At 44.7% G+C, this 15,562-nt stretch overlaps 1 protein-coding gene and 1 long non-coding RNA gene across 7 annotated transcripts; one reads left to right on the forward strand and one right to left on the reverse strand.

The window, feature by feature from the left end:
- Nucleotides 1-240: 240 nt before the first annotated feature.
- abcb9 (ATP binding cassette subfamily B member 9) lies at nt 241-14,764 on the reverse strand. 5 transcript variants are annotated; one of them, XM_088617990.1, is made up of 13 exons: nt 13,974-14,762; nt 12,628-12,872; nt 11,527-12,262; nt 10,375-10,489; nt 9,068-9,198; nt 8,036-8,241; nt 7,036-7,233; nt 5,569-5,697; nt 4,625-4,813; nt 4,144-4,317; nt 3,118-3,277; nt 2,256-2,392; nt 241-1,481 (listed from the first exon to the last, which is right to left on the reverse strand). In XM_088617990.1, the coding sequence occupies exons 3-13, from the start codon at nt 12,194-12,196 to the stop codon at nt 1,176-1,178; spliced, it is 2,415 nt and encodes an 804-aa protein (XP_088474116.1). In that variant the 5' UTR covers nt 12,197-12,262; nt 12,628-12,872; nt 13,974-14,762; the 3' UTR covers nt 241-1,175. The 5 variants fall into 5 exon arrangements, with proteins under 5 accessions (XP_088474116.1, XP_088474115.1, XP_088474118.1 ...); XM_088617989.1 differs by having other exon boundaries at nt 13,893-14,762; XM_088617992.1 differs by lacking the exon at nt 12,628-12,872 and having other exon boundaries at nt 8,204-8,241; nt 13,893-14,764.
- Nucleotides 1,425-5,727, forward strand: LOC148641641 (uncharacterized). 2 transcript variants are annotated; one of them, XR_015929768.1, is made up of 4 exons: nt 1,425-1,557; nt 2,049-2,126; nt 2,280-4,389; nt 5,013-5,727. It is a non-coding gene; the product is annotated as an uncharacterized LOC148641641 (long non-coding RNA). The 2 variants fall into 2 exon arrangements; XR_015929767.1 differs by lacking the exon at nt 2,049-2,126 and having other exon boundaries at nt 1,434-1,557; nt 2,151-4,389.
- Nucleotides 14,765-15,562: the final 798 nt, after the last annotated feature.

The raw sequence follows: 15,562 nt of genomic DNA on the forward strand, positions 1-15,562 counted from the left end.
CAGACCTCTGTGCTCAGAAACGTGCTTCGTTTTTAATATCGCCTCCAGCAGCTCAGTTACCGCAGTTTCGCATGAGTTTTATAATCATCTTACAGCATTTCTGCTGTTGTTGGAAATCTGGGAATTAACTACAAAATAATTGTTGGAAGAATACTGAGTATTTTTTTCATTAAGGACAGCTGGTATTTCTAAATTAACATATACACACGAAAAACGGAACAAAAAAAGCAAATCTGCATGTTCATAGAGGAATAGTCAACTCAATATATTTTTATTATTTATTATAAACGTATTAAGGTCTGCCCTGTGTATTCACATAATACATATTGGAAAAGCTTTACAGTGTTTTCTAGACTTCATAGACTTTAAGATAAAGTCAGATAAACTTGATTGACCCACTAAAGATGAGATACATCTATTTTCCCTGAAACTAGTACACTTGCACTGTGGTGTGTTATTTTAGTGCTACTTGTGTGCTATACGCTTCATTTTTATTGTTAACATAGCAGCTACCACCCAATGGTCTCTTGCAAAGGTGAAGGGGTATCTTTGGACCAGGGACTGTATTATTTTGGGCCGTCAAAGTTGCAAAGACATTGTACAACCATAGCGAGAGAAGGGGACTTATCTGGGACAGCGTACAGTCAGGTAGGGAAGCATGACATCTCACACCTGTAGAAGTGTCAAGAATGATTCACAGGTTAAAGTCTAAAACTCCAGGCACACAGTCTGGGCAGCAGATGTGCAGATAACATGGCTCCTTGTTTAGAAATTGGTAAGTGGAACTTAGAAATTTAAAATATGCGAAACCTTGTTGTTCGGCTATTGTCCTGAAGTTACCCCCCACTTCACCAGTATATCTGCATATTTCTTTTGTAAGAAAGCTACTCAGTTCAGAATGAAGCACACACAATCTGACAGGAACAAAATGGTTGCTTTTTTATCACCTTCCTCCTCTGTGAAAGTTTGTATATTATTTAAGTGAGGCAGGTAGGACCAGATACAATGACTTTACCACAAAGCAAAAGTATTAGGGAAAGGATTCATGTTTTATACAATAATAATAATAATAATAATAATAATAATAATAATAATAATAATAATAATACCACTAAACACAGTACAGTATGTCCTAGTTCTATAGCACCAGATTTCTGATGGTCAACCTCTTCTCGTCACAAACGGAAGTCTTCCTCAGAATCGCTGCTCTCCTCTTTTCTCAGTTTTGATTTTCCTAGGTGCCACATGCTGTTCTTTGGGGGGTTCAGAACGTCGGCTCCCGTCTCTATCCCCAGCACCTGCCTCTGGACCAGTTTGGAATAGAGGCCCCCCATTGCCATTAACTCCTTGTGGGAGCCTTGCTCTACCACCCAGCCCTTGTCGATCACAATGATGTTGCCCGCCTTCTCCACTGTGCTCAGGCGGTGCGCGATCACCAGGACGGTGTGTCTGTGCATGATAGTGTTCAGAGCCTGCTGAACCTGAGGGGGGAGAAGAAGAGAAGTCAGCCGCAGTGAGTCCTGCTGTCTTTTGCCCTGGAGAAACGTTTATCTCAAAGTGAGTTAATAAGGTGCTCAGGACAGCATTTACTGCAAAGAATCGGTAGCTTTATTTGTGCCTAAAAAGGGCATTGCTGTAGATGCTGTAAAATATTTACTCAAAGAGAGTCTGAACCATGATTTGCATTTTTCTCATGATTTGCATGCTGTGGACAATGTTGAGGCCAGTCAGTGTGAGAGAAATATTAGTCAGCTGGAAATAACTATATCGTCTTTACCACATAATGGTGTCAGGAATGATAAAACAATTTAAGGTCTTTTCACTTTAGAACAAGCTAATGGGATTTCCCTAACAGCGAAATGTTTTTACTGCAGCGAAGCCTTTCAAAAACAACACCCATCTGCTCTGTCCTAAAGAGATCATATATCCAATATTTCACTAATCATTCCGATCAATTTGGACTCCCAGTAATGGCTGAGTTTGCTAAGCAGACCTGATGAGTTCAGTACAGTCTGAAAAATAATAGGAAACAATGCTGTAGTTTTCAGTAAAACATGTTTCGAGATTCTGGATCGTGCACAGCTGGCATGCCGTACACCAGTGAGTGTGTGTTCCTCCAAGGCAAGGTGAGCTCCGTTACTTTCACACAGCCCTGGAAGCAGCTGCAGATGACCTGCCAGCTCAGCAGAGGAAGACTATTCCCTCCTCTGCCCCTGCGCGGATACAGGACAGGCGACGAGACGGCCTGGACTCACGATGTATTCGCTCTCCGCATCCAGGGCGCTGGTGGCCTCGTCCAGGATGAGCACGTGGGGATTCCGGATGAGGGCGCGAGCGATGGCCACTCTCTGCTTCTGACCGCCGGAGAGCTGGGCACCCTTCTCCCCGACCCCTGCAGAAACACACAAGGGCGTGTGGACGCTCCTCTTAACACTTGTTAAGAGTAGGGTCCACTCTCTGCTCTCATCTTCGTTGGCCATGAAAGACATTCATGAACAACTAACGCATGTAATCTTTTATGTGGACAATATTGTATCCTCCACAGTGTGACCCTAATGTGCAGGAATTGGGCAGAAATGCTGATAACAGCCACAGTTTCAGGATGAGTTCCGTTTTCTTTCCTCCAGTTACTCCATGGTGCTCTACTTTCTGACTTTACAGTCGAAGGAAGAGATCACTGTCTGCTTAATACCCTGCAGTATTCTGGCACTTCAGTATGATTACCTGCATTGCATCCATTTGACAACTGGGTAACATATCTGTGAGTACTGGACTTTGTAGCTGTCTGTTTATAATCCGAAGCAGAATATTTTTATTAACTGCATAAATGCAGTAAATCTTTTCTCCACCATGTTGTTTCAGAACAGACTGAATTTAAACTTCCAAACCAGATTTGAGATGATAATTAAAACTGCCCAAAAGCCCTTCTGATGCTGTTCATTCTGGCCTTTGTTTTGCCTTTCAGATGAATTGTGTTTTGATATTTCTGGTTTTACCTCTTTTGCCAAATACTTTCTTCAGGATGTTACTCCATTATGATATATTTTTTTACTTTACTGGAGAAAGAAGATGTCCATTTACTGACTTACAGCATTTTGGAGGCTTCAGTATAGTTACCTGTATTGTAGCCATTTGGCAACTGAGTCACGAACTCGTGGGCATTGGCTTTTATAGCTGCCTGGACAACTGCATCCATAGAGCAGTCAGTCAGACCATAGGTGATATTGTTCTGGACCGAGCGGGCGAACAGCACAGGCTCCTGCCCCACCAGAGACACCTGGAAAACATGCCGTTCAGATGGCCTCAGTTTGTTTGTCTGCTGTGAATCGGCTGCTTATGTGTGCCTGAACCAGTTAAAATCCATTAACTGCCATCTCTTAGTTTAAACTCTCATAAAAGATATGCATTGTAGTCACCTGGAAAGAAATGTAACATATGCTTCATGAGCAAGTCTCTTTTTTTAAACCGTGTTTTCTTTTTATGTTTCTACATTTAGAACAAAACTCCCCTTGACACATCAAAAGAGCTGGGGTTCACAGATTCCCCACAACCAATACAGTTAAACAATTTGACTTACTGTACATGTCATTCTCTGCAAAATACTCCAAGCTGACTAATATCTACTTCCATCTAGTGGTTCAACTGGGTAAAACATGAGAAATGTGAAGATAAATTATTGGCAGTTTTTTCATTCCAAGACAGGTCTGGATTTCTGGCCTTTGTAAATGTTATTACACAATGGAAACTACACTCACTGCAGCCAGAATCAAGCTTTGCTTTGTGCATGTGTGTGTGTTGGCGGGGGGTGATTTCAAATGAGTGTGTTTCTAAAAAAAAATGCTTTTCTATTCAGAGTTGTTTTCCGTTTCCTCTGCAGAGGAGATAGGACACCACATGCTGGTGAACTAAGGATAGATTTAAGAGATATGTACAAGAGCATATGCAATACACATTAAGGTTAAAGAGTGTAGGCCATTTCGTTTTGACAGAACTACATCCATGGACCTTAACCCTGGTCTTGGAGGATGTCTAATCCTCAAGGAGCTACAGACATCCTCAATCAGGGAATAAAGATCACACCACCCCAAACATCTTGTGGCAAGACACAGTGCTGGGAAAGAGACCCTGCCTCCTCAGACTGACCCTGGCGTGCAAGTAGCTGTGCTGGTATTCCTGGACAGGGTGGCCATCCAGGAACACCTCGCCCTGCTGGGGCCGGTAGAAGTTCTCCAGCAGACTGACACAGGAGCTCTTCCCACTGCCTGAGGGCCCCACCAGTGCAGTGACCTCGCCAGGCCTCAGCGTGAAGGATACATCCTGGAACACAGACACACCCACGCTCAGATCTCCGATCTCAGTTCACTTTGCTTGCGTAAAGGGGATTCCAAGGTATTCACCAGAAATAAGAAGCATCATATTAAGACTACATTATATCTAATGTTAGAGTTTACCACGGTATAAGGGAGCACACACATTGAAAGGGTTTTAAAAAAGATTATTATTAGTAACAATGGTAATTATTTGCTTTACCGATGCCTTATCTGTGATGATTATGTAAGGTCCATTGTAGTCCTTCAGGAAAGATGGAAGTGTTGGGTACATACTTACAAAACACTGAACTCACCTTTAGTATCGGTGTGTCAGGACGTGTGGGGTAGGAGAACGTTACATTCTTGAACTCCACTAGTCCTTTGCAAGTGTCTGGAGCCAGCTGCCCATTGTGTGACAGTTTGGGCTTCCGGTCTATAAACTCGAAGACCTTCTCCGCAGCCCCCACTCCTTGCATTAACCCCGTGTACACTGACGCAATGTCCTGCAAGACATTTCACACACTGGTGTCATCGACAACCCCGGGAAGGATTGTAATCTGACCTCCATTCATCTTATTTTTTTTAAACGGTTCTCAGAATGACTTGATTTATCGATTTACTGTTTGTTTTTTTTAGTTTTTGATTAATTATTTTTCAATTTATACATTTTGATTTGACCTCTTTGGCTAAATGTGTTCACAGGTTTTCCAAAACAAGTGCACTGAATTCACTGCAGCCATGTATGTCCACCATCTACAGATGCCCAAGTCCATCAGTAGCACAAAACTACAAGGACAGAAGCTTCATCTGCTTTACATTCAGTCTGATTCGGAATAAAACAATATAGTTCTAAATGTGTGATGAGCAAGCATATCCTGAATGTGAAAAATGTATTTCTTAAAAACTATTCTTGATTAGCATCCGAAATGATCAGCCTGATCAATGCAGTACAGCACAGTTTTTCTACAGATTTAAATGCAGATGAAATAGATAAAAAACTGCTAATCCAAGATCAGTTTCTCCATCCACTGATTTGAACTGCCCCACAACATTGGAGTCTCCTCCAGTTTCTCCTGTTAGCAAGCTGTGCATGACTTTAATGCATTTTTGTGAGCATAGTTTCATCAGTGTGGCCACAGGGAAAACAAGGATCTTGGATTTCATAACACCAATGGTAGAAGATGATATATTTTGAAACATTGTTGTAGCTTTTCAATAATGCAAGGGTGCACACAAGGTTCCTATTAATTCTATTTACCTCCAAACACTCTCCTAACTCCAGCTCATAGATGACAAAGGAAATCAGGGTTCCACCAGTCATCTGCCCAGACACCACCAAATGTCCTCCATAGTAAAGAATACTGACCTGCATGGCCAGCTCTGAGATCTGAAAAATAAAAAATTCATTAAAACCTAACTGTATATCATCATTTTCACTTCTGCGTTCTAACACTGCCATTTGGACACGAATGAGTGGGGTCCTGGTGGAAAGAGAGCTCTATGTACATCAAAATCAATCTTGAATTTGTAAATTGCTGACTTCACATCTTTTAAAACATCCCTGCACTATGTTAAGACGATTATGAAAATCAATTTCATAAAAAACAAACGTTTTCCAGCATCAGCATCTGCTAAGTTTAAGAAAACTTCAATGGATAACTATTCAATAAAATATCAATGTATAAGTAGAAAGCAGTCTTTCGCAATGTGAAAGATCACAGTGTACCACACAAAATTTTCCAGGACCACATCTTTTAAAGCATTTTACTCCACTGCAAAATCTTGCTGCATTTTCATCCATCCATCCTCTAACCTTCTCATCCAATTCAGGTTTGCTGGGGAGCTGGAGCCTATCCCAGCAAGCAACAGGTGCAAGGCAGGGTACACCCTGGACAGAATGCCAATCCATCGCAGGGCTTACACAAACACAGACACACCCACACACGCACACCTAGGGGCAATTTTCCCAGAAAGCAAATTAACCTACTACTATACTAAACTAGCTCAGGTGGGTAGCTGCGTCAGCATGCGTAGGCTGGAAAGGAACAAGTAATAGGTTTGTTCCATGCTGAAAAGAGAAGAAAGGAAACAACATTTCGGCTGTCGAGCCTCATTTCCTTTCTTCTCTTTTCAGCATGGAATAAACCTATTACGAGTATGTTCTTGAAACGTAACGTCGCCAAATGGGGTTTCTCCAAGGCGAGGGAGCTCTGAAAGGTTCCAGAGTTCCAGGACAGGGAAAAGGGCTCGGAGGGACTCTTTCATTGCGCGCATCCGGCCCCATCACCCACTTGCACTGATTGAGATGTTTTCCCTGAAATAAAGTTTATTTTGATTGGAAAAAAAAACAAACTAGTATGTCTTTGGACTGGGAGAGGAAACCGGAGCACCTGGAAGAAGCAGGGACAGGGAACCACAGGACAGCAGGGAGAACATACACATACCACGCAGACAGCACCCCAGGTCTGGAATTAAGATCAGGGCCCCAGCACTGCAAGGCAGCAACGCTAACCCCTGTGCTGTCCTCACAACAGAGCCAAAATTACGTTTAACGTGACAGACATTCATTTTATTTTCTGTCTCCCACACCTATTTCGTCTCCAGTTGGATAGATGTCTTTCGCACTTTATACTGAAAATGTTAATCAAATCGAAAGCATATTCTGCCCCCGAGTGGGTATTCGCAGTGAGAAAGCCCAGGTGTGATACTCTAGCAGGGTACGCACACAGCTGCACCACATGTAACAGGCGTAGGCCACAGCCTGCCTCTTGTTCAACTGGAACATCTCCTGAAGCTTCGCAAAATAGTTGTCGGCCTCCGCATCCTCGTTGGCAAAGCTCCTGACCGTCTTCATGGACGAGATCGTCTCCTCCGCAACCTTGTTGGCCTGGGCGAGAGAGTTCTGCACCTCCTTGGCGAGTTTCTGTGTGAAAGGGGTGACATCATTAAACTAAAAACACCACAGCATTCTGATCCTGGAGATGTATGCCCTCCTCTGGGAGAGCAGTACTTCTAAGTCTTTGAGAAGCAGAAATCGCTTAGGCCAAAGCTCTTCGGTTGGCAGGTACTCGTATGTATAGGACCTTATATTCAAACACTAAAGTTCTTAATTCCTCATAGAAAGTAATAGATGTTTAAGTTCTTCCAAGAGTTAAATACTTCAGTGAGGCATTTGTGTTTTTAATCATTTCATCTGAAATCCATGAATTTGGCTAGAACCAAAATCACATGTATTTCTAGGCTTTTAATTAGAGTAACCTGGGTAAAAACGCTTTGCTGAAAGGCACGCCCGCTGTTTAAATCCCTTGCATCATGCAGCTACTGTGACATGTAACTGCGATATGTAGGCGACTTCCATATCTACAGTAAGCCACCTCATTATCAGGCCAGAGCTCATCTGGTTTCTGTAGAGGTAAATGAACAAGCCAGCTTGTGACCCCCCCAGGAGGGACACCAGTCCACTGCAGGTATTACCCCCACCCCCAGCAATGTGGTTCCCACTTATACAGCTGGGAGGACTGGAGCAACTGGGGTACAGTACCTCACTCAAGGTGCAAGAGCAGTGTCTGCACCAGGGACTCCAGCCCACAACCCACTGGACATGAGCCATGCAATCATGCAGCCTAAAGGAACACGCTTGTGTGGTTCCAGCGAAGAAGCCCCTGTGCAAGCGTGCAGCATGAGAGAGCAAAGAGACAGTGTGGACAGGGCAGGAGAGCACTTGCCTTGTAGTATTCCCCATAGAACTTGGAAACAATGGCAATGAAGGGGAACCCCATTAGGGTGACCAGGGAGAGCTTCCAGGACATGCCGAACATGAAGATGCAGTAACCCACGCCCTTGACCAGGCTGCGCAGGAACAGGTTGACGTTCTCCGAGATGAGGTCGCTCACCTGCGTCGTGTCCGAGGTCAGCCGAGAGGTGATGTCGCCTGGAACCGAGCAGAGTCAGGCTCGGGCATACTGAGGCGACACAGCAAGACTTCACTGTCCTGAGTGACCACAATCCATGGCTCAGCTGGCTCACTGGACCCCACAGTACCCTGACTTCCCTGCAGCGAGTGTGGAGCGAAACGGAAGAGCAAGACTTCCTCGCGGATGGGACTCTTGCCCTTCTGAGGTCAAGCCCCTGAAATGCTAGTTCCACTTACACAGCTGGTTGAAAGGAGCAAAAAGGGGAGAGCACCTTGCTCAAAAGTGCCAGCAGCATGCTCTACACCAGAGGACTGAACTCTCAACCCCAGGGGTACCACTCTGCGCTGTCTCCTCACTGTGGCACGGTGCTTGCGCCCTTCCATTAAACCAGAACCCATCCTCACATTCTAGCATTTATTTTTACATAAAAGCAAAAACAGTGCTTTTATATTAAAGGCCATGTGTTATTGATGACCGTAAGAATAATAATTCACTCCTGTACATTTACTCCAGTACAAATATTGGGTAAATAGTGGTCCCATTCAAAAATGGTGTATTAGAGTAACCTACCTACAGTACTAACTGTTTTAAGTACTTCAGTCCTATTAAAACCATGCTTGGTGCCTGCCCCTGTCCTACAATCATGTCCATAAAGGACAAAAAGAAACATCACTATATTCACTATATAAAGTCTGGAAGCACAATGTATGGGAATACATAGCATCAAGTTTATTGAGCGTGTAGAAAAAAGCCTCACTTCAAAAGTTACAATCTAATGATTTTTGTCTTCCAACTTTGCAGCAATTTTAATATGAAGAGAAAAGGCAAGTAGTCTATTGTTACCTGTGTGATTTTCGTCAAAGAATCCAATCTCCTGGTGGACCAGCGACCTGAAGAGCAGGTTACGTAATCTCACATTCAGTCTGGCAAAAGTCAAGGAAAAAACGCCACCTCGAACTCCCATTGCAATGGAGCTGGAAACAAAGCCAAACATAAAGGGACACTTGTCACATTAACCTCAACGCGGGTGCTTCCTTTGCTGTAGAATTTGCATTTTAATGCCAAGTTTAAATGCTGCCTGGACATGAATAGTTCAAGGCTCTGTTACAAAAAGCCATCACGATTAGCCATATCACCCTGCAACTCACAACTGGCAGCCCACTGAAACTAAGCAAACTGAGCCTGATCAGTACTTGGATGGAGAGACCTCCTGGGAAAAGCTAAGGTTGTTGCTGGAAGAGGTATTAAAGGGGCCAGTAGGGGGCGCTCACCTTGCGGTCTGTGTGGATCCTAATCCCCAGTACAGTGACCCTATAAAGTAAAAAGGCGCCGTCCTTCGGATGTAAAACCGAGGTCCTGACTCTCTGTGGTCATTAAAAATCCCAGGCCGTTTGTCAAAAAGAGTAGGGGTGTTACCCTGGTGTCCTGGCCAAATTTTCCCCTGGCCCTTACCAATCATGGCCTCCTAATAATCCCCATCACTCTGTTCTCCTCCCCACTGAGAGCTGGTGTGTGGTGAGAGTGAGAGTACTGGTGCACTATGGCTGCTGTAGAGTCATCCAGGTGGAGCTGCACACTGGTGGTGGTGGAGGGGATCCCCATTACCTGTAAAGCTCTTTGAGTGGAGTGTCCAGAACAGCGCTATAGAAGTGTGAGTAATTTTAAAACCAGATATGGAATCAGCCCTGAGAAGAGTAATCAGGTAAACACTCCCAGGCAAAAGAAAACAGAAAAGAAATCAGAATTGACAGTGAAACACCAACCAGAGTAACAAATGAACAAGTAAACCTTTTCTAGGCAAAACGTTGCGAGACTGTAAACTACCCATGTTGTCACAGCTGACAGCCTGGCATCTTTCCAGAAGTGGCAGGATTAAAACACTGGACAGTTAGTTGCTAAAAACCCAAACAAGTTCATTCTTCTCTTGTTTGTACCCTCTCCTACTGCTGCTTGTCCAGCGGAGAGCAGCAGAAGCCACTGCTACACAAGAGGTTCTGCACACTGGAGATGGGAGAGCAGGGAATGCTTGGCTTACTGTGAGCGTTTGTCATTCGAGGGAAAACCGATACAAGCCTGAATACAGTAGACATGAGAGCTACTGTATGATAAGGAAGAAAAGTCATGGTAATCGGTCAGTCTTCATGATTTACCTTACAAGTGCAAAGACTGTCAAATAGATTATGGGTTTGGTGAAGTCTGCCATGCTCTTATGAATAACAATCCCATCAATCGCCTGTCCAGTGTAATAAGGGATGAAGGCTTCACCTGGAAAAGGAAACAAGTACAAGGCAAGTTTAACAGGCTTACAACATTAAAACGCGCAATGCGGCGCTGTGCCTCGTCCTGTAGCGCGCTGGTCTGCGGTCACTGAGGATCCGGGTTCAAATCCCCAGAATAAACTGCTCTCGGTGAAGGTCTGGATTCAAATCCACAGACTGCAGAGCCCTTGGTGGCGGAGCGGAGGCACTGTGGCTAAGGATCTGCACCTGTGGCTGGAAGGTTGCCGGTTTGTATCCTGCGGCTGGCAGAGGAATCCTACTCTGTTGGGCCCCTGAGCAAGGCCCTTAACCCCAGCTGCTTCAGGGGTGCCGTATAAATGGCTGACCCTGCGCTCTGACCCCAAGCTTCTCTCTCCCTGTCTGTGTGTCTTACGGAGAGCAAGCTGGGGTCTGTGAAAAAGACAAATACCTAATACAAGAAAACGTATGTGGTCAATAAAGTGATGTTAATACAGTCATCAATTCAAACAGGTGATAAGATCTACCATTACTAAACCTGCAGGTCATTTTGAAGTCAGTGGAAACTCGTGCTTTCGAAAAGGAATTGGCAATGACAGTAAGGTGCTGCACTTTAACAGTTGCTAAAACCAAACCACGAAGGTCAGGAGAGTGGCCATGCGAAGCAACAGCATGATGTCATACGCTGTGGGGGAAAAAAAAGCCCTAACAGGTTTGCAACATCATCAGCTTATAACGACTAAGCACATCTGCATATCTGCGGCCATTACAAAAAACCCAACTATTACACTGCTTGTTGCAAAATCAGAAAAAATAAAGTCTGAAATTCTAATGGCCAATTTTTTAAGACAAATAGATCATGCCGATATCTAAATTTGTTAGGGGAGTGTGTTGAGTTGTCTTGTTAAATGTCAACCACTGCAATCGTTAGCTTTTTGCTGCCCTCCGCTGGTATCTTCCTTTCATGAGAGCATCTGGGCCCACAGCTGAAGTTTTCTGGGCAAAACGGGTGAATGTTACGAGACTAAATGCAGAACACTTTCGATTCCGAAAGGGAAAACTCACACAAAGCAGAGACGAGGAGGAATAAGAAGGCGACCCCCAGCAGACCAGCATCCTTCCTGCAGTAGGCCAGGAGTTGGCTCACTGTCGCCGTGGAGCGAGACTCTCCCTTCCTCTTGTCACTGCACTTTTCACCCTCCTCCTCCTCCTCGCACTCGTCGCCGCTGCAGTCCTCCGGGCCCAGCACCGGCGCCCTGTCTCCTGAGTCCTCGCTGCCCGCGTTGATCTTCAGAGACGGCCTGGGCGGCCTGACTCTGGCGAGCAGCTTCCACAGAAGCACCGTCCCCAGCGAGGAGACGCAGGTCCACGAGAACAGGCTCAGAAACCAGGGGCTGTGCGTCAGCGAGGCCTCGTGCTCCGAAAAGAGCAGGAGCTTGGTGACGGCGTACACCATGACCACCAGGCACAAGATGACGGCCAGGTTCTGGGAGTCTGCCACCCTCCGGGGGCCCTCCGTAACGTTCCTCGACACGCCGATAGCAGCCCCCAGCAGCAAGGTGACCCGAACTAGGAGGGTCACCCACAAGTCGACCGTAGAACAGAACAGGTCGAAGTTACCCAAGTCCTCCATGAACAGGCTTATCCTGGTCCCACGGATGTACAAGAGGGTGGTGACCGTGATGTCGGCCAGGATGAACAACAGATTGCAGGCCACGGCGACCACAGCCCTCATCGTTACTGCTACCCAGCAGAGGTCTGGTTTGGGCCACTGGGGTCTCCAACGCACTCAGCAGCTGGGCTGGAAAAAGAGAAGATGATTTTGGGCCCTGGATGTGTACCACCACCCCCGACTGGGACTTCAGTCCCTGCCGCCTGCCTTTCCCGCTTTCATCGACCACCCTTCTGAACACACGCTTCATGTGATAAAGGATACCAGAAGAAATGGAGGACGCCAGAAGAATTCTGAATTTGATTACATTTTTGCGGGATTAATAACATCGCAGAACCATTCAATTTGAGAAAAGCTTTATTAGTCTTTGCCCTAAAGCCAGGTGCTCATGACAGGGTTTGGGTTTTTCTGTGAGGAAGAATATTTCTTTTTCCCCCATTGCACCAACATACTGTAACGCATACGGCCATCAGGGTGTGCAAGAGCCGGCTTACCAGAGCAGGTGATGTCGCCGCCCTTCCCTGTGATACCAGGACTACAGCTACTGGGCTGTGGAGAGATCTCTCTTTAGCTCACCGGGCTGGGTCCCCGTTGAGTGACGCAGGAGTCCCGGGTTCGAGCCCCCGACGGTGGGGGGCCGACCTAATGCGGCAAGGGCGCCCGCCTGAGCCCCCGTTGCGTTACAATACTGCAGAAATTCGCCCGGTCCAGATCACAACCACAAGAGTCAGTGCGGCTCCTTCATCAAAGCAGAAAAATAATGAATCTACTAATTCTTTCCTCTGTTGCTAAAGCTTTTCTGCGAATTTCAAAGTTCTACGTTTTTACCAAACCACAGAGAACACTCACAGAGAAAGCAGTGAGCATGTGCAGTGTGCACCACTTATGCCAGATACAACAGATGTCTGCCAACAGTCTCTAATAACATTAGGAAGCTGCAAAGATTCCTTCCTAAACAAGCATAATCTAAGCAAGCATATTCAAATACCACACCTGATTCTTTCCTATAACAAAAGACTACAATACTCTTTAAAACATATCAGTCACGAGAATATTTAAGCATTATACTGGAAGTTGTACTTCTGTATCAATAAGAGAAGGAGCAGGTGCTGAGTATTACTGATTATTATTATTATTATTATTATTGACTCCTGAACTTTACAATCTTTTAATGTTCCGCGCCCGAAACAATTCACAACAATCGCTCACTGGTGCAGTGATCAGACCACACATATAAACACCAATAAAATAAAAATACATTTTTATGCGAAACGCGGTTTTCTTTTTATTCTAAATTTATGAGTTAGAGTTTACTAATTGGAATTGTACATGACTAAAACCAAATATTTTTTAAAAAAACGAAAAATTAACTGACACTCGTAAATCTCAGTGGAATACCGTCTCCTTCTTACCTGGATGTAAAACATATGACCTTTTATTAAAGGCATCGCGGAAGGTTGAGAAATAATTCGTTTAAGACGCGTTCGAAAATGTCATCGCCTCCACAGGTATCAACGTTACCGATTATTGAATATAAATACGAAGCGCGTTTTTTTTTTATTCTCAGTCATCATAATAAACGTGACATTAAATCGAAGGAAAAAAATATCTGCGCACTTATAATTTACTAATGTGGCTGCTTTATAGAATCAGAAGGAAGAATCCAAGGTGAAAATGTTGCAGTGCTGAATGCTGTACATCTGAGCACGAAAAATGTCAAACCCACTGACAGTTCTGTAGTTGCGGTTGTTAAACTCACCCTCGCTCCCACGGGACTGAGCCGACGGCTCTTTCTGGCAGCTCCGACCTGACAAGCGGGCGCACATTCGGTCCAGGTTACCGACTGCGCTGGGACATCACGCGGAGCACCACGGAGGAAGGCCGGTGCATCTTTAGCCCAGGAAAGACGAGCGAGCCCCGCCTTCTCCGCACGCCGCCTTAGGAAAACTGCCTTGGAGGCTGGGCGAGAAAACCGCCGCTCGCCGAGTGCGGCTCTTACAGAAATCGAGCCTTGATTACATCAACTGTAATGGGAACCAGTTCGCCCCTGTGAAGCGAGGCGCTACTGCCGACGTCCCCTGCACGACACTATAATCCTGCGTTGAATGAGTCTAGGACGTAGCTCGTATAAGAGAAATGTAAAAAACGCCGTTTTTGTAACGAATCTATTGCTAATATACTAATGAGGTAATACGATACATTTAAAAAGACAGAAAAGCAATTAATATTTAACTATTTTCGTGGAAATAATGATGAGGTCAGAGCTAGAGACAAACGATACCCACAGTATCATCAAATTCCAAATGCAGTCCGGAAAATTCTCAATTGTAACATGTTGCTATTTGCATTGGTCTGTTGGATATGTTTCAAAATGTGTCCAAACCTTACTTCATTGCATATCTAGGGGATCTGCTACCTACCCCCTCTCACCTCTTTTACATGTTCTGAGTGTTAACGTTTTTTTTTTGCGCAAGGTGTCTGTAGTTTCTTCACAATTGAGAAACGAGGTTTTGCTTGCGGCGTTAACTGAAATCCAGCAGTGGTCTATAGTTCCTGCTCCCGAAAAACGCGACTCGGCTGTAGCGTGCCATCGTTGCTATACTGCACTTTGTACTTCGGAGCTGTGAAACAGTGGAACGCAACCACCCATTGCCACAGTTGTCTATTTCCACAGTTTATCTGTTCATCTTTGTCTCGGTTAGAACCCCAGCTGCAGACCAACTTCCGAATACTGTAGTGCACAAACTAAACTGAGAGGACGGTCGTTTGCTTTCATTGATAAAATATTTATTTTGCATATGTTTCTGAACTCTGTAGTAGTATGACCCGTCGTTTTATGTACAGTACACAAGAGCTTGACTGAGATGCCCTTACCTCTGCAATGGAGCTTGGTTGAGTCCTCTGTGAGTACTGGAATTTTAATTTAAGTGTGGCAATGAAACAGGAGATTAATGCACAGCCATTAGATGTCCCAATAGCTTTCCCAAATCGTCCTTGTTTTCAAAAATAGAATACTTCAAGACTACTGTTATGAAAACATCAGTATGCATAACAATTTGCTGTCAGATTGTTCCCTTTATCCCCGTCTTAACCAACTCTCAAATGATGATAAACTTGAAGAATACTGTCACTGCTTCCTATGTCTCAAACACTCCCACTCTGATTTTTCCCCTTCTGTAGAGACACAGCTAACATAATGGTTACATTTCAGCTAACACAGCAGAATAAAGATAGTTATGAATTTTGGAAAGTGGTTTAGAAAATGCTTCAGATTTTAAACCGTTAGAATATACCATCAATGACAGCCGCAGATATAAAAATAACCCCCAGGACAAGACAACACCTACATGAGCATTTTAAAATATGCAAGTCTCATTTCACTTTATCTGGTCCACTCTTTCAAAAGTGTTTCATCACGGAGCAAGTGAC

Source organism: Lepisosteus platostomus, chromosome 24 (genome assembly GCF_059453375.1).
Source record: "Lepisosteus platostomus isolate fLepPlt1 chromosome 24, fLepPlt1.hap1, whole genome shotgun sequence".
NCBI lineage: Eukaryota > Metazoa > Chordata > Actinopteri > Semionotiformes > Lepisosteidae > Lepisosteus > Lepisosteus platostomus.

Bases quoted from the DNA above. Each gene is read 5' to 3' on its own strand.
- abcb9 (XM_088617991.1), bottom strand. From the start codon at position 12,196: ATGAGGGCTGTGGTCGCCGTGGCCTGCAATCTGTTGTTCATCCTGGCC. The intron at 7,234-8,035 runs GCAAGTGCTCTC...CCTTTCACACAG, and splicing joins TCTATGGGGAATACTACAAG to AAACTCGCCAAGGAGGTGCA. The intron at 4,318-4,624 runs GTGAGTTCAGTG...TCTGTGTTCCAG, and splicing joins CTGACACACCGATACTAAAG to GATGTATCCTTCACGCTGAG.